At 35.9% G+C, this 26,354-nt stretch overlaps 4 protein-coding genes across 19 annotated transcripts in view; 1 reads left to right on the top strand and 3 right to left on the bottom strand.

The window, feature by feature from the left end:
• Positions 1-115: 115 nt before the first annotated feature.
• Positions 116-5,498, bottom strand: LOC128873678 (WD repeat-containing protein 19). Of its 3 annotated transcripts, XM_054117401.1 has the most exons (9): positions 5,185-5,498; positions 4,622-5,001; positions 4,320-4,530; positions 4,121-4,233; positions 1,146-4,048; positions 782-1,068; positions 625-701; positions 413-551; positions 116-329 (listed from the first exon to the last, which is right to left on the bottom strand). In XM_054117401.1, the coding sequence occupies exons 1-8, from the start codon at positions 5,197-5,199 to the stop codon at positions 425-427; spliced, it is 4,113 nt and encodes a 1,370-aa protein (XP_053973376.1). In that variant the 5' UTR covers positions 5,200-5,498; the 3' UTR covers positions 116-329; positions 413-424. The 3 variants fall into 3 exon arrangements, 2 of the variants coding, with proteins under 2 accessions (XP_053973376.1, XP_053973375.1); XR_008456468.1 differs by having other exon boundaries at positions 116-551; positions 814-1,068; XM_054117400.1 differs by having other exon boundaries at positions 116-551.
• Positions 5,499-5,745: 247 nt separating this feature from the next.
• On the bottom strand, positions 5,746-9,063 carry LOC128873679 (proton-coupled zinc antiporter SLC30A9, mitochondrial). Its single transcript, XM_054117402.1, has 11 exons — positions 8,844-9,063; positions 8,176-8,670; positions 7,898-8,087; positions 7,723-7,805; positions 7,339-7,468; positions 7,128-7,266; positions 6,718-7,041; positions 6,429-6,641; positions 6,222-6,356; positions 6,043-6,156; positions 5,746-5,937 (listed from the first exon to the last, which is right to left on the bottom strand). The coding sequence occupies exons 2-11, from the start codon at positions 8,615-8,617 to the stop codon at positions 5,893-5,895; spliced, it is 1,815 nt and encodes a 604-aa protein (XP_053973377.1). The 5' UTR covers positions 8,618-8,670; positions 8,844-9,063; the 3' UTR covers positions 5,746-5,892.
• Positions 9,064-9,716: 653 nt separating this feature from the next.
• On the top strand, positions 9,717-21,917 carry LOC128874303 (protein YIPF1). Of its 2 annotated transcripts, none has more exons than XM_054118926.1 (4): positions 9,717-10,025; positions 10,121-10,506; positions 10,577-10,757; positions 10,865-21,917. In XM_054118926.1, exons 1-4 carry the CDS (start codon positions 9,824-9,826, stop codon positions 11,047-11,049), a joined length of 954 nt encoding a protein of 317 aa, XP_053974901.1. In that variant the 5' UTR covers positions 9,717-9,823; the 3' UTR covers positions 11,050-21,917. The 2 variants fall into 2 exon arrangements, with proteins under 2 accessions (XP_053974901.1, XP_053974902.1); XM_054118927.1 differs by having other exon boundaries at positions 9,722-10,025; positions 10,883-21,917.
• The window catches only part of LOC128874302 (homeodomain-interacting protein kinase 2), a 33,089-nt gene continuing 21,188 nt past the window's right edge, over positions 14,454-26,354 (bottom strand). For 11 of the 13 annotated variants that reach the window (XM_054118914.1, XM_054118923.1, XM_054118919.1 and 8 more), the window contains one exon: positions 14,454-25,315. In XM_054118914.1, the coding sequence (XP_053974889.1) occupies positions 25,117-25,315 (199 nt within the window). In that variant the 3' untranslated portion in view covers positions 14,454-25,116. The remainder of the gene's footprint in view (positions 25,316-26,354) is intronic. The other 2 variants (XM_054118917.1, XM_054118921.1) reach the window with 1 other exon arrangement.

Genomic DNA, 26,354 nt, shown 5'->3' with positions numbered 1-26,354 from the left:
TATGTCAGATATCCAAAACAACTTTTTCTGCGTACTGCGTAATACCAATAATACGTTCGATGATATAAGTTGATTAATAGATCCGATAGCGGTGGCATGATTGAATAAATCAATAAATGCTTGAGACTAGTTTATTGAAGACAAAACTACGTATTACATTTCTTTGTGTGGGCACTCCGACTTGTGCACAACTTTCATAGATAGTCTACAACACTATATGTATAATAAACTACTTGTACTCAATTGCATTGTACTTATATAGGACGGCATCGTTTCATAAGGATAATTCAATGGTTACGTATCTTGCACTTTAAATGAATGATGTTTATCTACATCATATAGAATATATATGATACAATCTCGTAATTAAAAGGAAAATATTGGTTCAAATTGGAAAAAGATATATACATACAAATAAAAACGATTAAGCTTTCCCTGACATTTTTTCATTTTGAAAATCAAGATAAGGACGGACGTTAAGTGTAGACGAAATCATGTTAACGTCTACTTTTTCCGAACACATTGGACATGTTCCTTCAGACTCGACGATCCTGATATAATAAAATATAATACAATTATATATTATTTAATAGTCTTACGTTTAAAATAAAATAGTTTATATACCGTATAAATTCACTTCTTATGGCAGGAAAATCACATTGTGGACACGTCGTAAAATCATCTTCAACGATATGTCGTCCCTAAAAGTAATCCCGTATTTAAAACAAAAAAATACATTATATTTCATAATAAACTTAGAAGTAATGATGCAAGAACTAACTGTAGCTATACAAAAAGGTATCGCATTTTTACACTTATCACAGGTAATCTCGGTTTCAGGAAGTTTACTCTTGCAAAAAGGACACGGTGTTAAAGGTTCATCTTCAATTTCATTATCTTTTGATCTTGGCGGTTTTCTTACGATCGCTTCAATTTTTTTACTATATTTAGCATCAATTTGATTCCTGTATTCTGGGCGCATTAACATAGCAGCAAAATTAAACGCTGCATTTTTTAATCCAGCTCTTTGACACTCTATTACAGTAGAAGTCAATATTGGAACGATATCTAAAATTATATTTTTATTAAAATAATCTTGTAATATTTCTGATGTTGTTGGAAATTATTTAATTTTCTTTACTAACGTGATGGAAATTTCGAAATATTGTTGGCTACCCTTATTAACATACGAGCACCACGTAAATGATCACTTTTTTTTACGTGAAGTCGAACGAGAATATACGAATGCAAAAGTCTTAAATTATTTTGCATCTCTAACGGTATATTGATCTTATTCCTCTTTAATTCTTGATACATGCTAAACAAAACGTCATGGGCATTTCTGTAATTTCCACTAGTTTGTTCTTCGTTTGCAATTATAACCGCTGTCTTTGCAGCTTCTCTATATTGTTTTCTAGCCATGTAGAGTCGGAATAGATACTTCGGATCCTTTGGCAAACCGTCTCCACCCAATAAGAAATCTATCAGCTGATTCGCAAGTTTGTCGTCTTTTGAGGAAGCAACTGTATCGATTGCTAATGTGAAGACCTCATCTTCGTCTGTCATTAATTGTGCAGCTTTCAATAAATGCCGCAATGCCTTCTGATATTCCTTAGCGTGAAAATAATATTTTCCTGCCAAAAGATTATTCTTCTGAGATTCGAAATGCATTGCAAGACTTCTGAAGTCTTCCTTCCGTGCGTTGCTATCGTCGACTGTATTTATCAAAATTTCTCCATACAATTCCATTTTCCCATGTTGATTAGCTAATTGAAAAGCTTCATCGTGACAAGTCGATAAGATTAAAAACTTAATCGCTGAATTATAGTCATTCATTTTTTGAAAATATTTTGCAACCAATTTAGCTCCTTCTATACTTTTAGTTTGTTGTACCACTTCTACGCTTCGCGCGGGATTGTTTAAATATTCTAAATTAATTCTAATTATATTTTCATAATCTTTTGCAGACTCGTATGCTTTAGCTGCTTCTTCATATCTGCCTTCAGCTTCTTTAGCTTTCGCGTATTGTATATTAATCTTGGCGGATGATATTTGCGGCAAAAGTTGTCCCACTTTCTGCCAGTTCTTTAATTTTATATATGCTGATGCTGCTTTGTCAAAATATTCAGTTTTTTCATATAATAGTGCAGCTTCGTTAAATTGCTTCATTGTTTCTAAAATTTCGGCACATTCTTTTCGCAACTGTCGCGAACTTTCATTATCCATAGCTATGCTCACGCCTCTTCTACTATCACCACATCTAATAGACATTCTCGCAATTCCAGCAAGACAGAGATTGCGATGGTGCGGATTATGTATAGTCGTGTGAGATAAAGTATTAGAATCTACTAATCCGCGTTCATAGTTTGTTAAAGCTTTTGGATAATTACCTGTAAATTCCAATTGTTGAGCATATTCTCTAGCAATGTAAGGAATTTCATCAGCTTTCAGCTTTAGAGCTAAATTCAGTGCTTGTTCCCACTGCATCAAATCCCTTCTTAAATATAGTGCTTGCACTGGTTCTGAAGATTGCAAAAAAAATTGTTCTGCCTGATTATAATCGCCAAGCAAGATACATGCATGGCCACATAATAATGATAATTCATCTATATTTTCTATGTTTTGTAATGCCCAAACCATCGAAGCATCTTCTATATAACGATATACACGAATGGCAAAATTAATATTTAAGTTTACAATTGCACTCTCTCCTAATTTTAACCATGATTCTTTTTCGTTAATTTTCTCACAAGTGTTCCATGCTTGTTGAAATCTTCTAGAAAGAAGTTGATTTTCCAAAACTTCTTTACATTTTGTAGATTCCACAACATTTCCAATATCTTCGTGCGAAGATAGTGTAATTTGAATCAACTTATTACTTACTGAACTTAATGTTAATTCTCCGGAATACATCAATAGCGGTACTGTTTCAGATGGTAGTTTTGTCGTATTAATTTTTACGATCTTAGTACCTTTGATAAAATATTTTACAAATATGTACGTAACAATAATACTTTTATTGTATACAGCGAATATATTACGTTCTAAAATATTCTGATCCCAAATTATCCCCTGTATGTAATCTGGACAATCAGGAATTTGTAAAACGATCTCTTGCATAGGACTATATACATAAGCATCAGATTTATTATCTATAAAACACAACTGTGTCCCATTTGCATCTAGATAGATTTCCTTTATGCCAGTATTGTGTATATACTCTGTACACTGATTAAACACTTCTAGGCAAAAGTAGATGATGTGGCCCATATCACTTGCATAGATAAAAAAATCTGTGCTGAGAGCATGGCACGTTATTCTAAAATCTGAAGCATTTGAGTCTGGAAACATTTTTGTATCTTTTCCTTCCTTTGTTAAAAATTGGTCCACTTTAATCGAGTGCAATTGTAATTTTCCATCAAATAAAACGGAGACATAAGTTTCATTCAATCGAATACTATCTATTGTTGCTAAATAATCTCGTTCAAAATGCACTGTAGTGTTGTAAGAATTTTCAGATATGTCCCAAAACAATGCCCTATTATTTAAACCCACTGTCACATGCATAGGACCTACTGCTAATACCGATGGTTCTATTATAGTATTAATTGTTATTGGTTCTGGGTTCTCCTTGTCTAACATGTAGAAATTTACTGCAACTTCTGTTAAACTGGTAAGTAAAGCTATTTTATTTCCACAAACGCTAAATAATTTTGGAATTTGTATTAAGTAGACTAAAACGTTGCCGGTATAAGTCACAGCTGCTATCATTGATCCATCCGTTGACCATTCCACTTTGGTAATTCCAGTTTCACCACTTATGGTGATTAATTGTTCAGTTTCCTCTAAATTCTGCAGACTATGTATTTTTATAGTATTATCTCCACATGTAGCAATTTTTCCAATTACCTGACTAATGGCTAAGTCAGTTAAAGAATCTTTATGATTTTTAACTTGGAAAAGTTCCTGACCAACCTCCTTAATATGCGTGGATATTGCAGTAAAATACCCAGTTTCAAAACCAACTAAGATATAACCATCACCATACCTGAACACAATGAAATTATGATTAAAAGATATATTAAGTATTGAATTTAAATTCATTTATAATATACCTTACCATTTATAAGTAATAATAGGACCATAACGTTTTTGAAAAGCTAATTCAATAGGATTCTCTGGATCCAAAATATTATATAGAAATAAAGTGGTTTTACTAATAATGAGAGATACCTAGGAGACAATACAAAAGTAATAATAATTAAAGTAAATAAGTGTGGTAACAGTTTGGTACACAATGTTTAAATAACAAATCATACTGTATTTTCACCCCCGATCCTATGATCCATCTTCATTTCGTTAAACTGAATATCAGATGGATCACCTTGAAGTGGTATTTCACGATGTGTATCTCCATCACTTGTACTAATAGTTAAAACTTTGTCTTCGCTTGCCAAAGCAAGAAGACCTTCATAAGACCAAGCACCACAGGTTATACGTTTTTTATGTTTTCCCAAAATTGGTATTCTCCTATTCATTAATCAAGAAATCAATGTATATCTATTTATCATGATACATGGGAATATCCTATACTAATTACTGAGGAAGTAGAATATCATACTTGGCATTTATATGATCGTAAAGTACCAAATTTCCTTTCTGAGTTCCCACAGCTAACAAGCAGCTTCTTTTTGCCCACATTATACATGTCAAACCATCTCTTACACCAGCATCTATTTGTGATTTTTTCCCAGTTGTTGCATCCCATAATGTGATAGTAGAAGAATTTTGTGATATAATAGCTAGTAAGTCTCCATCGGAATCCCATCCAAAACCAGTACATAAACCAAGAATTTGAATACGATCTTGTAAATCACCTTGCCTATCAAAAATAGCAACCGAGGAATCGTAGCCAGTAGTTGCTAAATGTGTACTATTACCAGGGCGCCAAGTAATAAACACAGTACCGGTACCGTGAGGTTGATATAACTGATAAAGGATCTATATAACAAAATTTGATAGATTAATACATATTAAAAATAAATAAACAAAACTACTTTATCACGCATTTCGTAAAGATGAAAACGCGTAAATAATAATGGTTGTAAATGATAACTCTTTCTAATAACACGATAGAAAAATGAACAAAGATTCCAACAAATTGTTTATTAATACATAACCTACCTTTTCGGTTGACATTTTTTAAGATAGAGATATTTGAACAGTATAGTTGAAAAGGCTAATCGCCTAATTACGCATACAAATGTTGCGACGGCGCATCGTTAAAGTATTGATTCATTAGATGTTGTTTTTTACGTACAATATTATATCCACTTTATCTGCCATATTGTTTATATTTAGGTAGTCTTTCCGATCAATTCCAAATTGTTTGACGCTTTTACTCATACGTTAGTGGTAGATTGCGCCACATGTTGATATTATCATTGATAATGAAACTACTATTCAAACATAAATAATTACATTTTAAGAACGCATCCCATTATACAAGTAACGAATATTTAGCATGATTTATTTAAATGACATATACCATCAAATACCAAATGTATGAAAATGGAATGGTATGTATTTAATAAATAATAATCTATTTTTTGTATTGATAAACTATCATAAATTACTATAAAGAAGCAAGAGTAGTCGAACTTGGTAATTGACTCCTTGCACTGTACGATAAGTTTCACAGGGTGTCCAATTATGAAACATGAAATTCGAACTTATTCGCTTTATTTCTTTTTCTTTTGTCCATTAACGTGGAACTGCGTACTATTTCTATATAAATAATATCGATAATGCGACCCACATTGTATCACGATTATTATTACACATTATTTACAACAAAACATGTATGTTTGTGTGTTTCATTACAAAAGTGTTTTACAAGATCTCCAGGTCACAATGTCGAATCTCTGGATGTTTCTTCTACAAGGATCATGAAAACATAAAAAACATTATGAATTAGAAGCGTCAAGTGATCAATAATTATATTCTTATAATAAGGATAGCAATGAGATCTTTGTAGGTTACCTTCAATTTCAATTCCATTCTGTCTATCTCTCCACCAACCATATCCACGATACCTTCACCATGCTTTAAAAGAAATGTCTCCAACTGGTCGATATTTTCCATACCTTTTACTTCCTAGAAATAAAACAATTTTTATAATAATGCGCTTATTTATAAAGGTTTCACAAAGGCAACTGTACCTTCAACATTAAAGCGAGATCATTTTTGTCCAGATAAGATCTCGCCAGTTCTCTTCCATCAAAATCTATTTCGGCCTTGTATCGAACTAAGTTATTCCCCATATCGATACCTTTAACATCATAAATTGCTCGAACCTGATGTACAGTCAATTAATAGAAAAATCTCTATTTTCATGTTTATAGTAATTCATAGTAAGGGAACATTACCATTATATCTGATTCTAATTCTGTGTTGATCTTATCAAGATCATCTTGAGATATACTTCTTCCAATTAAAGCTGCAGTGTTTGTATTAATTATAAATGTTGCTACTCCACCAAGAAGAAATCCACCCAATATGGATCCGATAGCATCGTACATTGGATTTCCTGTGTATGAAGTTAAACTCATGCAGATAGTCGCAGTAGTAATACCGACCACCTATCGCGTTTAAAACATTTGTAATAAAATGTTTTTTCATGTTAAATGTGATTTTATGTATTTATCGAATACTTGCCGATGCAAAGTCTTCCAAAAGCACAACATTTACAGAAGGATCTTGTCCTGCTAATACATATTCTTTAAATGTTCGTTGCTTCTCTTCAGCTCCTTTTTTTATTGATTGAATTGCCACTAATAGCGTCGCTCCCTCGGATACCAATGAACCAACTAAGACATAATATGCCCAATAAAACGATTCTACCGGAGATGGGTTCAAAAGGCCATGAATTCCATGATAAATTGATAAACCAGCACCAACACAGAAGATACCAACACCAGATATCAAAGAAGAAACGTACTTCATATTTGTGTATCCATATGGATGATCAGGGTTAGGATTCTGGAATATTTTACGTAAATTAAACGCTCAGGCATTTTTTGTTTGCTTAAACACATGTAATATGAATGTATATGAATATTTTTTACCTGTACAGATTTATAAATTCCATATGCCAATATTAATTGATTACAAGTGTCTGCAGCAGAGTGCACGCACTCTGCAAACATGCTATGGGAGCCGGTAAATATACAAGCGCATAGTTTACACAAGAAATTACTAGCATTGCTGGATAAAAAAAGCAATAAATTATTTAAATAATGAAATTTCATAAAACGCAAGAGAAAATATAAAACTTACATTACAATTGCAGTCAGAACCACTTTACCAGACCTTCCAAAAAGACCTTCTTGTTCTTGAATGAATTCCGTCGTTTTGCTGCCCATTTCTCGCCTATAATCTCTCAGTCTCCGTTTAACAGTAAATATATCTACGATGAAAAGTAGATTGCAATATTTATACTAGTTAGATTATGAAGAAGATATTCATGTCATGATAATAAAAAGTAACAATGACCCCTGTAAGATGGAGAAAGACTTTTGAGCTATAAAATTGATCAACTTTCTATTAGAAATGCTTTATGGGGATTTCAAACAAAATAGTATTGTAAAATGTTATTTCTGACCACAATTTCAAACATTTTAAATGAATATATTGTAGTAAAATAAGATACATTATTCTTACTTTGTTGATACGTCTTTTGTTCAAGTTCTTTTTTAAGTAGCTCCTTTGCTAAAGCATCTCGCGATCCCCAAACCTCCAATGCTCTAAAAGTAAATTAAGTTTACTAAATATTAATACGAAATTTTTGTAATCTGGATAAATATTAACACACATTAATCAAAATATATATTCTCACTTGGCTTCAACATCTTTTCTCCAATAAACAGTTATTGGTGGTTCAAATTCATATGGTGATCTTCTTTTTGTCTTTGGTAAATTTTCAAGATCGGAGGGCTTTAATAAAAAATCAGACATAGCCCTAACCGGTGTAATAAAGTTACGCTCTAGGGATGATGTACTTCTATCAACTTTCATCTTCTTTTTAGCTAAACAAAATAATTTGATATAAATATTAATAAAAATCAAGGTAATAAAGATCTCTATGAACAAAAAAATTTCTTATATTCATTTTACCTTCTGCAGTAAGTTCTTGTTGTTTAAATTTTTTCTTCTGATCATCAGCAGTAGAAACTGGATCGACATCTAATTTTCTCTCTTTTAATTGACCTAAATTTTCTGCTTTTAATTCTATTATCGTCTGTTGTAATGGACCCTTTGGCTTTTTAACCAGGTTTCCAGAGTCGTCTTTCTGTGTTTTTGCAAGAACAGAAATTGACCTTGACATTGCAATAAATATCCAGCTCCATTTCTCCGGATGTCCTATTATTTTGGTACCAAAAACCTTCTGAGAGTTTGTAACAATGCGTAACCTGTATTTTGTATTATGGTTGCATGTTATCAAAGTACTGGCACACCTTTTCGTGTATCCTACTTGAAAAATGTACAAGTAATCGTTATTGTAGCGGCTAATATTATGAAGAAGTTTTGGTATTTTGGTAGATTGTTTTAACATCATTCCAAGTCTCGGTCGCCGCCAGGCACAATTTTGCGAGACCAGTAACACCTAACCTATTAAAAAGTAATTACTGTTCAATTACTTCTGTGTAGAAAAATCACTTTCATTTCTAACATTACGATAAATAATTTTATTGTCATTATGTAAAAAATGCACTTGTAAAAATTTGCATATATCCAAAAAAATCATACGCTCGAAAACAAACTGTTTCACAGATATTCTTTACCTTTATTATAAATTCACTAATCTTACAGAATGGAATACATTGTTAATAAATGTTATGAACAAAATTGTGGCTCAGCATTAGGCTACGTTCAAAAGAATTATCCGGTGTTTTGTCGAACTGAACTGTCAAAAAGTTGATCAAAGTTGATCAACTCCTGCTTAACATAAGAGTAGTACTAAGCAACTAAGCATCAATAACCGTCGGTAAAAGCATAGTCTTGATGTTTATAAACTGAATAGATTTACCAACAAATACAATAATCAAGAAACGTTATATGTGGTAATGTTGCAAAGTATTGTAATAAACGCGAGATATTCTTTCGAAGAATATGTACTATCTTAAAATTCTGTCAAGCTTTTAACTAATAAAATGCATCGCTATCAAAGATAAGAGTGATTTTAACGAGTTGCTATGCATTCTGGTAATGATATACTTTCGTTATCATTTACCTTTTAACGTTTGTAATAATTTACATCTATTTGTGCCAATATTTCCCTTATTTGTAATTTCATATAGAAATCTGTTATACCTTCAGTGGTAAAATGCCCAAGTTTGTAGTGAAAATAGTTTTCACAGTTTCTGCAAGATGGCGTCACTGATACCTTCAATCAATTATTCTTTATTTTTCATAAATGCATCATTAATACCATTCTTTGCTTTATAATACCACAATATAGTATTTTAATATATTATTTAAACAATTATCTGCGTTTATATATGTAAATACAGCAACAATTGTCGACCTCTTAGTGAAGCCACCTAGTAGAAAGAGTAGGAACTATTTTCACTACAAACTTAGACGTTTTCTCACCGATGGCGCTACTGGTAGTAAAAATCGCTCACTGAGCGGCACAGTGAGCGGTGGTCTTTCTTGATGCACCCTTTATCAATTGAGCAAATAGATTGGTATTATGTGTCAATGTGTGGCTCAGTTGTCAAATAGTGTCAAATAGGCAAGAAAAGGTGTAAAATACATCGCTATGGACGGGAGTCAAACGCAAGGCAATGATCAGCAATTCATCTCCTTCCAAGATTTTCCTCCGATACACCACGAGGGAAATATTGGTCAAGCACAATTAAATGTCCATGCTTCCAGTCATCAAGCTTTTAATAACCTATCTAATGACACCACGGGTGTCGGCATGATCGAGGATCTACAAGGAATGCCCGATAAAAACGAAGGTTTGCGCTTTTGCAATTGTGTCTTTAACACTAAATGGCTATCCGATTAAAATTTTCATTTTGACTTTTTGAAAATCATGTTTACCCTTTTTTAGACATATCACCACGAAGTTTTTGGACGATAGAATACTATCAAAAATTCTTTAATGTGAACACAAACGACGTTGTAGAAAGAATTAAACGATCTATGATTCCGCATGGCAGTGACAACTATTTGATTTCTCATATAAGACCTAATCCAGATTTGTATGGTCCGTTTTGGATTTGTATTACATTGGTATTTTCTATAGCCATTAGTGGCAACTTGGCCAATTATTTGCAAACTGTCAATTCAGGCAAATATCATTGGAGGTATGAATTTCACATTGTATCTTATGCTGCCACTTGCATATTTTTATATGCTTGGCTGTTACCAATAACATTGTGGGGTGCACTAAAATGGACTGCCAGTACAAGAGATACGGAAGAAGAATTAATTGAGGTTCAACACTATTCTTTATTATGTGTGAATAATACTTGTAATAATTTATAAGAGTATATTTTTATTACAGTCTTACGCAACACCTGGCCTCTTGGAACTAGTGTGTCTTTATGGTTACTCTTTAGCCATTTACATCCCTGTAGCCTTTCTTTGGACGATACAAATTGGGTGGTTACAATGGAGTTTAGTAATAGTAGCAACCGTTTTGTCCGGTGGAGTTTTATTAAGATCTTTGTTGCCCATTATATCAGGTAAAATATATGCATTTATCTGTTATATTTCTAAATGTATATAAAGTTGCTTGACATGCATGAAACAATTAATAAAATGGCTAGAATGATGCGATAATTTGTTATAGAATTAATCAACATTTTAGGGAAGTATCGAATGATATATATAGCGATAATTCTTGGGTTGCATCTGCTGCTGGCAGCTGGATTCAGGTTGTACTTCTTTCACGCTCCACCTAGTAACGCTGTTCATATTGCGGCGAAAATCGTATCAACCACTGAAAACATTGTTTCTTCAAGCTCTACGGGTTAACGATACCTCGAATCATTCAATCGCAACTCAAGTCGAATACCGTCGAAACAATTCTCGACTTGGTCAGCTAACGTATCTGTTTCAGTAAGGACCGTCTGATAAAATCGAACGATATATATTTGCTGACCACTAATTCCGTCTTCGTGAAAATAGAACTAGTATTTATATTCTATCTGTGAACGAAAAATAAATAAAGATAATTGAAATTTGTGAAACTTGAGGTACTAATGTTTATTAAAAAGACATCACTTGATCGACCCATATAATTTTTATTCCTGTGTGTCAGGGCAATATAGAAGGCCAACAAAGTGTCTGGTTGATTTATTTTCACAGCCCCCATTTCAATCCAGGGATGCGATACATATCAACGCAACACATATCATTTACAATCATACGAATCTTCATATTGTACATAGTAATTGTTAATTAGTACTCGTAATACAATAGATAGTAATTGTTATTAGTTGACGTTAATACAATCGTACGTAGTTCATCAATATTTGTTCTTTTTTTTATTTTTTGTCTCTTCGTACAATTAATCATTGTGACAAAAGGCAACATTCACTATGTAGTAGTATCGTTACGCTATTATCGTCCGTCTAACAGTATACATATATGTACATGTATGTATACATATATACCATATGACAATAGTAACTTGTTCGCCGTTCAACGTTATTATATGTACAAAGGGTGCGGACCATTCAAGTATTAGCGAATGTACGCATCCAATTAAATCGAGGATTCCGTAGGCGCGCTTACGTTAGAAAGTAAATTGAGTGCGTTGAAAAATACTACATTTGCTAAGAAAGTTCATTGTGTCACGGTCTCGCGTTCGAAACTGATCGCGTCTTGCGTTTCCCCGACGATCTAGTTAGTGCGATTTACGAGAGGTAATAACAATAAAATGTAGGAAACATCTCGACGTCTACAAAGTAGTCTCCCGTTTTACAAGCCTTGTCGATGTGAGCGTCGCGTGTACAAAACATGAAAAATTCCTATGGGGGCTCAATTCTGTTCAAAAGTTTAACATATCTCGTAGCCTGTATCTTGCCGTCGTTCGAAGCCATGAGAAAATAGACAGGCTATCGTAATCAACGAGAATCTAAAAAATTAAAACACGATTTTTTACCACCAATTTTCTATTGCGTATTTTGAGCCGTTAGGTCGATCGGTATGCGCGATACAAGCTACCAGAAAACTTCTGTTTGAACGCGATTCCCGGAAACGTTTCTAAATTTACGGCTTGGTGCTCACAACGACTTGGTCCAACGTTTTTACAAGATAATGCAGTCAAAGATTGCGAATAGGCAGGAGCGATAATGAGTAATATGCATTTACGACAGTCTACGGAATTACTTGCTTACGATATTTTTGTTCTTTTAGTCTTGATTCTCTCAACACATTTACACAAAATGCGTTCGAGTCTGCTAAACGTAGTAGTTAATAGTAATAATAGTTTTTATTACCGTTATTTACAATAAGTTGCATCACCGGGGGTATCTGTCGTCATTGTTATTATTATTGTTGTTACGATTATCATATAATACAAATATTTCTCTTCTATCTCGTTAGTGCAAACACGCATTGCTATTATAGAGACGCACGAATGAAAAAGACGTACGCACTATTTAAATATTAGACATAGACAGTAATGTTTACCCTGGTTTTTATCAATTATTACAAGTATACACATATTATATATATATATCTATATATAATATATATAACAATGCTCATAAATGTCGTACTTTTTATACAATCGTTGACTATCTTTTTCTACTGTGTTATGCGATATTACATAAATTTCAGGTTGATTATTCAGTCGCATGCTTAGACAGTACGTGATCCGTTTCTTATCCCGAACTCGTTAGCTTCGAAGTCACATTATCGCGATAATAACAAACGTAGACGAGATGACCGTTTTATCGAACAAACGGGATAATTGAAACAACAGATAGAGAACACAACTGTTACTTTTTTTCGCGTTTAACTTCTGTTAGCTTCCTCAAGACTGTTGCAACCGTATTTATCGTACCCCGCAGTTTCTCGATCGCATAAGAATACTTTCATGTCGAGACAGCTTGCCAAAGAACAATGTTTGCGAGAAACTTCTACTTTTGTCGTACTATTCAGCTAGATGAACGGAAAGCCAAGTATCGTTTCATTCGGAATTGCAGCTCTTGGTGTTTATCCGCGTCCTTTCATTGGACATTGTGTCACAGACAAATATAGTAATCGAAAGTCTCGTATAGCGACAATGATATGTGTTTTCTTTTCTCACGGAGGAACCATATATGAAACTCGACGTGGAACACAATTTTCGACGATTCTACTTTCGAATCTTCTTTACGAATTTTGCAGCGGTAACTCGCGATTTAAGAGATGATCGATTACGAATTGCGAATAATTTTGAATCACCGTACTAGTATTTACGAAAAAATTATGTGCCGTCTCGATAGTCTTACTCGTAGCCAGTCGATCGTCTTATTATACGCTTTCCAGAGGAGAATATTAAACCAGGAGAATTCATCCTTAGCGAATATGGCTGTCGTACACGTGTCGGCGATTTCGCGCTATGAATCCATCGCTCTAATTACCGTACGATTACAACAATTTTCTAAATGTGTTCTACAAGCTTCGTAAAAATCTAAGTTTTACATCCGTGATATACTTGTATCTGAAACGTGCCGCGCTATAAAGCATGCTATAGCAGAGAAGAAACAGACACGAACGAGATGCGCTCAAGTACCTTTTATGGTTGAAGAGAACAATCGGTATACATGGCATGTTTTGCTAAAAATTCGCACTCGCAGAATTGTAAAAAAAGGGACGTGTTTCGTTTCCGTTTCCGCTTCTGCTTCTAAACGCGCCTCGTTTATCGGTTTACAAATGGCGAGGCTCTTTTTGATCAATGTTCCGAGTCGATCGCATTCGTCGTTTCGATCGATCCTCGGTTCCTTTGATTGCAAGCTTATAGTAGTATATATAACAGGTACGGTGATTAATCAGTTAACTCTTACGGAAGCTTTTCTTTGGACCTGTCTGCTAGAACGGTTCGGTCTATGTATTGTCGAGAGGGTCAACGACGCATTGGAAAAGTGTCTTGGCGACAAATAGCGTTAGAATTGAATTTTGTATTTATCGAATGTACAAGTCCATCTAAGGAAATATTCTAGCCAACGTAAATACATGGATTTAGACACGTTTGCCGCGAGCAGGTTTACCAGTTTGACGGTCCGTTCTTTAAATTCGTCGTCACAGCAAACGGGATACGTCGATGAAAAAAACACGCGTGACGTTGGTCGGATATAGCATGGAAATGGGACACGAGCAATGTGTGCATGTAAAGCGAGAAAATAAGGACAACGTTTGATAAATAATACAGCCGTGACACAGCGAACTCAGTTCAAGAAGTGTCCGAGTGAGTTACACGGACATTTGCATTTATTAACCATTTAAAACACAGTGAGACGCCTGTACCGCTTGCGTGTATCTCTCTCTCACTCTCTCGTTTCGTACCAAATTCTTCATTTCACATTCGTACTTTCCCTTGTATTCGATCTTTCAGGTTGCATATAGTAATATCTCGAATACACTTACGCGGCTTCGAAGAGCGTCGAAGCTCTCGGTCGATCACCTTAAGCATTAGTCTTTAGTGTTTGATTATTATACTACAGTAATATACAGAAAATCGTGGTTCTTCACGCCGGCGGCCTGCTCGTCCATCGAGGCACTTTCGTTCAACGCCAATTTCATTCGCGTATGATCCCGTTTTCCCGTGATACAGCCACGACAAATTCGTTTCGAATCGCTGTACGAGCAAGTCCCCGGAGCTATCAGTTAATATATTCAATAATTACAATACACTAAATATAATCGGCCCGTGTATATTAAAATATAAATATCAAATAGACTTCTTGCCCCCAAGGATATATGCACCATCTAAATGCCGGTGCGCGACTTAAAAATTGAGAGACGTTTCGTTAAGTAAGTCGTCACCGATTAGTTTTTTTAAGACCCCTGTTATCGGAAAAATGCGAAGCTCGCCACTACCAAAACAGAAGGAAACTCGGTACTTTCTCTCTTCGCTCCTCCAATTCGAACAATCGCTCTGCGCCAGTGCCGAGCAAAATGTATCGTTACAATTACAGATTACTCGTGATTTATGAATACTCAGACACGATTTGCTCTCAAAGATTACAAATTACAAGTTTACAATTACTGATTTAATTAACAATTGTACAAACAAAGGTGCTCGACTCTGCACGCAACGCGCGTCGTTCGCAGAGTCGCGCGATAGACTAACACGAGACATCTCCGTGAATCGTTTGTAGTAGTTGCGAGCTGCGTCGCGATGAGATTAGAATTGTTTGGTTGCTTAAACGTTAACGTGTTCCGCGCGTTCTCTGTCCGGGTGAGGCTGTTTCGGCCGAGACATTTAGCAGTATGTTACCGAGTGACCAACAGAGTCATCGCAAGAATTTTCAAGCCACTATTCCTTCAACAACCGATATTCTATCCTCGCATTGTTTCAGACGAGAATAGTTTGCTACCGAGTGTTTCGTCCGTAAAAGCCCCGAGAGACGTTGCGTCGACCGAGTGACGAGCCTTGGTACATCGATTGTATTTCGCGATATTCAGCGGCTGCCACGGTAGCATCGGAGTGACGTGGGTCACACGCTCGGTCGCGAAGCGATTTAAACCTAAGTACTTTTGATTTGTCTCTGGTAATTGATTCGCGGTGGACATCGAAGAACGCCGAGCGCTTCGGCTCTCGTCCCTTCGTTCCCGCGCCGGTCGTCGACGCGCGTTTCTTCCATTTCTTTTATTGTCGGATACAAAAGAAGCCAAACAACGGAACTCGGGCATGTTCGGTCGACGCAACGCCGGAAACGTAACAGCGTTTTCCGGTATACATTTTCAACGCTACATTTTTTTTCTTTGTTTTTCATTTTCTCTTTCTCTCGTTAACGCTTAATTTTAATCGGTTTTCGTATGTTCGACGACGACATCGATTCCGAATTGCGTGCGCGAACTATTTCCAAGACCAAACTAAACCTACGCTTTGTACTCTGGTCGACCTCTGAAATAATTCGTCGCACGCGCAAGCAATAGACATCTCATTCATTTTCATTTTATTACGTAACATATATGGAGAGAGAAATGGTGTTCGAAGAAATAGTCGGATGCGAATGCGAGACGATAAAAGTTACTTTAGAAAAGGATTAGCCCGGTCGAACGAAATTCAGAAAGAATCCTGGTTGGCTCGTCGATATAAGGCACGCTCTACTGATAAACAAATTGATCATCGGCTAGTGTTTCCGTTAGGACAACAGTTGTTTCAAACCGGAATTAGAAAAACTCCTCTTGTTAACAGTTCTAAGAAGCAAACAGTTCGTCGTTGAAAATAAATTGAAAAGTAACCGACGTAGCCGCGTCTCGGTGATTCGATACCCGATTATCGCTAAACACAGACATGGGCATAGATATATATTTCGAATAACGAACGAAAGATACACAACTTTTGATCGATTATTTGTCAAGGAAAAATTATAATTTGAATTATAATATAGAATTACAATTCACGGTGAACGAAGGAGCTTAGCCAATTAATCGCGACACCGTGTTTTCATTCGTCGTTTATTATTCGAATAAAAATTTGCCCATCTCCGATTAAACACCATTTCACATCCGACGACCTCGCTATTGTGCCCAGCGTGCACGGTACGCGACGCGGGTAAACACAATCGGCGCAGCCTGAGTGTTTTAATAATACTTTGAGACAGACTTTCTGCGAAAGCTTAAAAAACAGTTTTTTTCATTTCATTTCTTTCGTTTTGTGTTTCTTTTCTTACGCTAAATACCGCCTTTTAGAAACTTCACTTTACTCTCGCATCGCTTCGGCGAGCGATGAATCGGAGTTACTATGTTGCTAGATACGTGGTCATACGAAAGATCCACGCGCATTCGAGTTTATCGAATCGAAATCTGTCTCACGACCGATAATAATTAATGTAGAAAATATCGTTCGATTCTTCGCGGGTCAAAAGTATTTACGTTAAACGATTTCTTGAACTTAGCGACCTTCGCAACAAAATTATATACTGCCGTGTCCTTCAACTATGGATCGACTATGATTTCTGGCCAATACGGTTTAAGAAATTTTTAAGTATAAAATATATACATTAACATTCGTCGATCGATAGTGGTGGGACTAGTATTCGTACAAGATACTTCCAGCCATAAACGGTTTAAAATGCAAAACATAAATGTATCTCGGATTTAATAGAATCAAGTTCAAGTTGTTTTTTTTTTCTTCTTTTTTTTTTTTATACATAGTAACTTATTTCCGATGAAGCACCGATCACATGCGAACTGAACGTTCGAAAGACGTAGGTAACATCGACAAACTCGAGTGAACGCGGTAATTATAGTTTATACATTTATACAGCTGTATCCATAAGTATAACGGGATAAAGAAGTTTGGCAAATAGTATATTAATCGACGGCACGCATGACTTATCTACTCGACGAGTGTCACGTGTGCATTATGTGTATGTGTGTAATTATCATACATATCGATAGTAATATACCGGTAAGGCGATGCTACGAAAATTTTTCGCAGAAAGACGTTTGGAAAATAATTCCAATGAAATTGAGAAAATTTCAATCAAAGAACAAGACGTTAAATCATTGTCGTCGTGAAAAATGAAAAGATCGACGTGCTTCACAGATTCGATCGACGGATTGAAACTCTACGATGTATACCAATTTCGAGCCATCGATTTAAGACTAAGAGACACAATAAAAATCGAACGTGTTAACTAAGTCGCGTATTTAGAATCAGTTGTAATAGCCCGTACGACATCGATAAAAAATAATACAATAGTATTTGTAACCACAACAATGTTAGAACGATTATTAATAATAATAGTATAAATGGCGCTACTACTGTCATAGTATAATTAAAATACACAAAAGACGAACATTCATATATGGTACAAATATATGTATAGTATAGCCATACAGCGATAGGTGTTATCGATAATAGCAAGTTCGGCTTATTCGTAAGATCGTATAAACTTCTAAATTTCACGGAGCTGTTGTTCGATAGACCTGTGTTAACCTCGTTACGATTCGTTTTCTCTAGAATTTCTTATTATCGGGCATCCATTTCGTTTCCTCGGTTTCATTCAACGACCACCGCGAAGACAAATATCAACGACGGTGAGTCCACAAAGAAAATACCCAGACCATAGTGAAATTAGAGTTCTGTTTGCGTCCAAGAACACTTGGAAATTTCCATAATCTTCTAAACTAGAAATACTTCGAAGACTAAGCGAACAAACGACGAAGAACAAACAACCAGTGTTCTCGGAATGGCGCGTAGAAAAAGTTCCTATCCGTCTCGAATAGCTCTGCATCATAACGAGTAGACAAAAGTAGAATATGGTTACGTGCCACGAACGAAACAAACGAAACGTTTGCGAGTGTCGTTAAGAGCGAGAAGGAAGAAACAAAGAATACTAATCGTAAACCATATGAACGTTGAAACATTAAATTTTTCTACTTCCCTCCACAGCGAAGATACTGTTCTAACTATATGCCAAGGCGTATCTAATTAATTATCAATCTAAAAAATCCGTCACCCACAAAGATGAAAAATTGTTAACGACTAACAACGTCTAAACGGTGATGTATGTTTTCCTTTTTGTACACGAATATTTACCTCCTTGTTAAATCTATCGCTTAATCGTTTAATTGTATAGCATTATGCGTAAGTCGACGAACGTATATATATAATACAAATAACACCGTTAATATTAATTTGCGACATTATCATAGTGTAATAGTGAACATTAAGAACATCGAAGAACAGTCAGATAGGTGAATCATCGATTCTATCCTAATTTACCCGCGCGATCTATCATTTACGATCTTGCTTCCCCTAATCGGACTTCATTTACTCTCATTTATATACATCGAGAAAACTATCGAACCATTGTACGGAGAGCGGACAAACAGATTCGTCGTATCGTTTTAAAATTTCGAAAAAATTGTGTTCCTTTTTCTTTTAAAAATTACGAACTATTGTAATTTCTCTCGCGCTAACGCGCGTACCATTTACTCTGCGAGATCGTGAGCAAACTTCTACCGAAATTCAGAACAATCGTGTTGATCGCGCAATCATGGTGGTACGATCGCTGCTTAATTTTCCTTATTTTGGTGTAAATGTGGTCTGATTGTGATGAGCAATTTCCGACGATTAAAGTCCAAAGAACGCAAGAAGACAAACGCTTAAGAACTCACAGAGCACAATACAATATCAATTTTCTAGTAGTAACTCCAAAAATATGTTATTCTCTCCCTATATTTATAACTAAATTATCTATTCCTCAAAAATGTCAGTTACTCTGTTTACAGTGATAATGTATAATAACTTTATACGAACTATCCCATACAACGCGATCGAACGTTAAATTCCAAGTTCACGAAAAAACGTAATCTTTTTTCATGCATCTGCCCCCTTTGATTCCAGTATTTTATCCTCGGTTCTGGCCATTTCAACGCGAGTATCGGGCATTTCCAACAGTACTGAACTCGGTCGCCGAACGTCCTTTCGTTTTGTGTTTCGGAACCTACTTTCAAGAAAAGCCTCACCCTTATCACGTATCTTTCTACGACTACTCTTTCATGTCTCCTCTTTTCGATTATTTTCTCTTTCATTCGTATTTCCTTTTGTATGAAGATCCCGACCGATCGTTAGAGATTCCACGCTAAATATACTCACTATTGGACACAATCTCATTACAACATTTTAGGCACTACACCTACACTAATAAATCACTTCGCTCCCCCTTTCCCCTGATGCGATAAGAAACGTATGTACAAATTTAAAAACGATTAAAATAATCCTATCTCTATAATAGCTTTCAGTATATGTATGCGTGTATGTGTATTTGTCTCCGTGTATCATCGTGTCACCCGAAAGGAAGACACGACTGTTAGACTTACGCTCGACACGCGTGAAATCAATGGTATCGGCTGAAAACATTTGTTTCCTTTAGCAGGTTTTAAAACCGGCGACTGACTTGCAACAGAACGCTGTAATGTAACTGCTCGGCACGAATTGTACGGTTCGACACCAACGTTACATTACAAGGTCCTTTTTGGAATCACGAATGCTCGCTTCGAACTCTCGGCTGAATTCTCTCTCGATGCTTCCTACTCAGTTCAGTGAAAAGTAGACGATCAAAGAGGTTCGTGAAAAAACCGACAGACCAAGTGGAGCACGATCGAGCTCAAGAACGGCTCGGTTCGTCGCTCGTTAGTCCGCCAAACTAAGCGAATGCTCGCGTTACATTAAAATGTTCTGTTGCAAGTCAGTCGTCGGTTTTAGAGTGGCAACGTGGCAGCGAGGGCCTATCGCGAACAGTCTTCGATTTGTCGCAAATGGATAATCGACGGCAAAAGGATCAACGCCACGTTAACGAGAATACTCCGATACGTAAGATTAATCGAGTGGATGTTGGCGAGCAAACAAAATAACGCGTCCTATCGTCCGATCGAAAGTGACAAATTTGCGGTAACGTGTAATCTTCTGGATCGTTAACATCATGATTATACGTTTCCATACGTGATTACATTTTACGCCGCGTACACGTTTGGCCATTTCAAAAAGGCCTGACCGAAACAATATTCGCTATACGAATATCCACGCTACATAATATTTAATAAAATATCACAACTAGAACCATCGATACAATTTACGGTATACTTTTTTCTTTTTTAGTCAATTTGTTTTCCCGCGTATATATACACGTATATATAGTAATAGCATCTACTATGTGTTAATTAGATACTCCCCGTTGCAGCGACGCGCTTACTTCTAAGCCGTACAGCAAAAATGTGTGTTAAAAGTAACGATGACTGCGTTGAACATGACTCTTGAGCTTGTACTGACTGACGATCTACATCTAAGAGAGAAACTACTATTATTATAACATAGGACCATGCGCGAGTAGCGTATACACCACACTTTGTAAACCCAAAAGCTGTTATTAGTAATACATCGACCACAATATTTTCTACTCATTAGACAGTAATCGATATTTGACTTCAAACGCTACTACTTAGAATGAAATCTACAGAGAATACTTTGTATGCCCCACAGCACGCTATTAACAACGGTGAATGTAATAATAAAATAATCTAATCTGTGGTTAATCCGAACTACGGTGCGATAATTACAGTTCTTAATGCTAATGTTTTACAAAATTCTTGCATCGTCAGTCAAAACTTGCTCTTTGGATGAAAGAAACGAAAACCTGACTGAGAAAACTTCCACCTACAACTAGTGACACGTATATATCTAAATATACGTCCGAATATGTACACAGAGGCGAAAATGAAGCATAAGAAATGACTATATTCGTACGACTGCCGCGTGTACACCGTGTAATGTGTGTTTGTTCAATGTATCGATTCGCAAAGGAATAAAACAAAACTGTTTCTATACATACACACGCGCGAGTACGCGCGCATACACACATGCATATGTGCGCGTAAACACGCACGTATATTATTACTAACAATGGTCTTCTTTACGGTAGTAAAAGTGTGTGAAATCTAAGGATATGACTTTATCTCGCGATATGCGAGAAGAGAAGGTAGGTTTTCTTCTATGCTATACAACCTCCTACGCTCTATGGAAGCATACATTACATACATACATATATATATACACACATACACACGTAAGTGCGCAAAACTGCTGGTATGTTAATTAATTCACGTTGATTCTATTTTTCTTTTTTTTTCTGTACTGCAACTCTTTCATGACGCACCGAAAAAGAGGCGCGCACCCTTCTTTCGTCGTCGCCTTTCACTCTCCCTCGATAGCAGTAAATATGTAAATGTTAAATATAATTAATCGTAAGTATGATTAAACAGGCACATCGACTTGGTTACATATAATTTTTCTATTTTATTTTGTGTGTGTACGTGTGTGTCGAAAGAAGAATATCGGAAAAGCCAATTGGTATCGGTAGACGCGCTGCACAAATTTGATAATATGGAAACAAATAATTACTGTTAGAAAATTTGTCACGTAACAGTTATTTCCTAATAGCGATATCAACGTCTATATCCTATCGATCGAAAGTAGCAAATTAACAGCGTCGTCGTTTAGTATTTATTCAAATGTTGTAAATTTCTATTAGTCTTGCGATATTGTGGTAAAGTATTTAAAATTTCACTTAGTAACTTTCTCTCCCTCTCTCTCTTTCTCTACGTAGCATTCTTTTTATCCCTTCTATCTCTAGAACTCCCTTTCATTCAGTCACACTCGCGCTCTACATGTAAAATACTTCTAATTAAACTCTGGACATGGATCACTCTATTTAATCAACGTACCACAGTTAATATCTCGTACAAGTTATCATACAACTATGTATACAAAATAATTAGCAAAACAATGCCTAAGCGTCATTCCATTAAAAAACACGAGATACGCGTCGACACGCGAAAAAATCTTTATCCTTTCCTTTTTTTATCTTTTTAAGCGTTACGAGTAAACGAATGGTATGCGCGACCTAACATTTTACAGCTGCAAAAACATCGAAATCTAGGAAGAGAGCCATTCGCAATAAGTATGTACAATTCGATAATTTGGATATTCACGTGTATACGTGATGTAGCTCGTTCGACGTTATGAATACACTTTATAAATAGACATTTAAACATCGCTTTCGTTTATAATGTCGTGAAAAAGTGCAAGAAGGAAGAACATGATTCGACGAGGGGAACAGACAAGAAGAAATCACTAAAAACATGCACTCATCGACGCGTTCGTCACGTCAGAGTGTATAGAATGTATAACGAAGAAAAAGTGTATTTAATTTTGTGTGTGTGTGTGTGTGTGTGTGTGTATGTGTGTTTGTGTATTATTCGATATTGTAATACATGCAATGAAGACTTCTTTTCGATAGAAACTGTATTTGAAAATATGTTTTACGAATCAATTCTAATCCCTCCTGAAATTCAGTTTAGCACTTCAATGAGTCCTAATTGGCCATGTTTGGATCGCACTAATAAATTGTATACCACGGATTTGTGCAATGTACCCTACGTGTACATTTTTAAAGCTACAATCCTCGGTGAAATGCAAAACGTTGAAATACGATATAGAAAAAAGAATCGAACGTTAATGCAAACATGCACGATTCCGATGCGAATTTCATTCTTGAACAATCCTATCACGTAATTTCACCTAGAACGTGATATCTACAAAAATAGGTGAAATTGCGAACTGCTGGCAATCTTAAAATCAGCGATACCTAGTTGCAATAGTAATAATAACCATTAATAGTTACGGCGACGGGATGATATGATTCATTATGAGATTAAAATAAATAGTGAGGCTGCTGCGAGGAGACACAGCTTTTGTCAAATACAAATTACCGTGCACAATCAATCTCTCACCATTTGAATCGAAACGTAAGAGGTATTCGATTCTAAACTTAACTGCACGCATTATTTCCGTATATTAACGGGTATCGTCTCAAGATTGTTTAGTTATTACGACACATAAACATACTTGAGACCGTTTGAAATAAACCTAGAACGATAAAACTCGAAACACATTTTTACAATTAATCGATATACCGCGTATAGATGCGTGTGTATATACGTACGTATGTCCGCGTACAATTGAAAAGTGTCCACGTTTTGAAAAGAGAACGTTTGAAACGTTCAAGCCTGTCGTTGCGCTCGACAACAAAAACCTTCTAGCCAGGTCGAAATTTAACCAGGCGAAAGCAATAAAATATCACCGCCGTCGAATGACCGTAAATTCTACCGAATCAAAGATAACTTTGTCACCGAGCATTAAAAACAATTGTGTATGATACGTGTTTGACGTATCATCGTAAAAGAAATGCATTTATATGCCCCATTTCAACGCGGTGGTTCAATAAATTACGTTTGCCGTTTTACGGTAAAGTAATACAGTTTTACCGAATCACCAACGTCGCCGGTTTTATCTGCTTAAATTGCGCATTAATTTCCTTGGTTTTTGCGAATTCGAGCGAAATCGCCTAATTAATCATCTTTTCGTAACGTCCTAGTAAAATTTTCTTTGGCGCGATAACTACATTCGCCCTCCCAAAAGTCAGGAAACGTTGAGTATGAAATACACGTGTACAGTATTTTCTGAAAAGTTGTCGGACGTCTTGAACGAGTAGATGAAATTTTCTCGCTGTTAAATAAAAATCGTGACAACACCTCAACAAATACTGTACCATATGCGTACATACTCTGTCACGTATACATATAACATGCGCCGTCTAAGCCGGACAAAATTGTACGTCGATCGGTGTACTATCAAAGTAATAGTTCAGAAAATAATACAAATATAACAAATCACCATAGGAAATGGTTCACTGAGGAAATAGTGTTGCGCGACGGAAAGCATAAAAAAGCCTTCTCTCTCTCTCTCTCTCTCTCTCTCTCTCTCTCTCTCTCTCTCGCCTTTTCTTTTGTACTTTTCATCGACATGCAACCTCGTTTCATCGAACGAAACGAAAAAGATAACTCTCCCAACACCAAATGGGTGTAATGAAACATCAACGAAACCATCACTTAATCCAATCCTCGTATCATGTTCGTCTGCTTTCGATACGTTCGAAACGATGAATATCTCGATTCGTTAACAGACGGGCAGTTTTGAAAGGAGCAATCGCTGCTTAGGACGGATTGTCAGAAAGTGAAATGTTGTAGAGCGACTTCTACGTTGGTTTGGGACTCGATCGAGTCACTTTCAGTCGTGAATTTTCTTGTAAGCCTTATAATGGGTTTTCATTGCGTATGGTCGATAGCAGCATCAGTATCGCGAAGGGCTCCCTTCGTTCGCTAGTAGAAAGTTCGCGAGGAATGAATGGATAGGATATATCTGGTGGGTTTTCTTTTTCCTTTCGTTCGATCATCCTTTTTATAATCTGGTAACGCGTAAATTTTCGTGTGCCATTTGATATCTTCCCTTTCTAGCTAGGCAAGAGATACAATTTACTCGGTGAACCACAAACCAGAAGGTTGATATTGATGTTTGGCCGGCGAAAGCGGGGCCAATCCGTATACGGCCGTTGGCTGCATATGTGCAGGCAGTGGGTGCGCTGCATGACTCGCGAGCAACGGTCTGGCCGAGCTGTGATGAGCTGGTGGTGGCAACGCTCGACTAGAATCATACAACGTTAATGGAGAGGAGCTGTAAAAAACGGGATAATCAACGTTAGAAACTGTCCATAAAGCTCTAAAAAAAAGAATAAATGAAACATTTTGATTTCTTATATGATAATTACTTCGTTCTACACGCACACAGTTTTATGAATAATAGCTAATACATTCGATTGGATCGAGTAATCGACAGGTGATTTCATTACTTTTTGTACACATTCAAGATACATTGTTGCAAAATTTTCAATTACGAAATGTCGGCAAAATTCTCTAAGCAGACAGCTAACGTTCCATTTTGTACAGATTATACAGAGTGGACTATTTAAATGGGAATACTTTGATATAACTATGCGACAGAACAGATACAAAGATTTTTTTTTATATTTACAAGTAACGAAGGTAGTTCCCATTTAAAAAGACTACCCTACATAACAGGTCATTTTACAAGTAATGTCGTGCGTTACTTTGCTTTTGTGAATAATGATATCCATGTTACTTGAAAAAGCCTGGAGGAAATTAATTCAAGTATCCGAATTTGACATACGAAGTGCAAACGAATTATGAATTGTATTCAATGAACGCATAGTTGTTTTACGTTAACAGAAAGACGTCTCGTAAATACGGTCACAGAAAACATCGGTTAACGGATTAACAATTAATAAACGGCAGATGTTTTCGACGTATCGAAGCGGCATAGCACGACAACATTACTCATGGTTTGACCTGGTCATAACGATGTCGCATGCCAATTCAACGATTAAACAAATCAAAGGAACAACAACGTATGTCAGGGGCAAATCTACTATGAATAAAATGACGCTTATTTTATCAAAAGGAAACTTTGAAAAAGAGTTCTTGACCAAATAATTTGATATTCTTGCAGACAATGTAAACGTAGTTTTTGTCGGGAAAGAAAAGGAGTCTTTAAAGTAATTATCTACAGGCTCTGATAAGTCTAGATCCGCCACTGCTGTACGTGCACCTCAATAGAAAAAAAAAAAGGTTATCGATTATCCGATCGAGTTCCGTAGCGAACGGTATTCGTTGCATGCCATACAAATGAAGTAGGA

This window comes from Hylaeus volcanicus, chromosome 3 (genome assembly GCF_026283585.1).
Source record: "Hylaeus volcanicus isolate JK05 chromosome 3, UHH_iyHylVolc1.0_haploid, whole genome shotgun sequence".
In the NCBI taxonomy this organism is placed as follows: domain Eukaryota; kingdom Metazoa; phylum Arthropoda; class Insecta; order Hymenoptera; family Colletidae; genus Hylaeus; species Hylaeus volcanicus.
This window is presented reverse-complemented; position numbering and strand designations above follow the sequence as displayed.

Bases quoted from the DNA above. Each gene is read 5' to 3' on its own strand.
- LOC128873678 (XM_054117400.1), bottom strand. The intron at 4,531-4,621 runs GTATGATATTCT...ATTAATGAATAG, and splicing joins TACGATCATATAAATGCCAA to GAGAATACCAATTTTGGGAA. The intron at 4,049-4,120 runs GTAAGGTATATT...CATTGTGTTCAG, and splicing joins CCTATTATTACTTATAAATG to GTATGGTGATGGTTATATCT.
- LOC128873679 (XM_054117402.1), bottom strand. From the start codon at position 8,617: ATGATGTTAAAACAATCTACCAAAATACCAAAACTTCTTCATAATATT. The intron at 7,806-7,897 runs GTGAGAATATAT...ATTTACTTTTAG, and splicing joins AGAAAAGATGTTGAAGCCAA to AGCATTGGAGGTTTGGGGAT. The intron at 7,469-7,722 runs GTAAGAATAATG...TTTTCATCGTAG, and splicing joins ACAAAAGACGTATCAACAAA to ATATATTTACTGTTAAACGG.
- LOC128874303 (XM_054118926.1), top strand. From the start codon at position 9,824: ATGGACGGGAGTCAAACGCAAGGCAATGATCAGCAATTCATCTCCTTC. The intron at 10,507-10,576 runs GTTCAACACTAT...TTTTTATTACAG, and splicing joins CGGAAGAAGAATTAATTGAG to TCTTACGCAACACCTGGCCT. The intron at 10,758-10,864 runs GTAAAATATATG...AATTTGTTATAG, and splicing joins TTTGTTGCCCATTATATCAG to AATTAATCAACATTTTAGGG.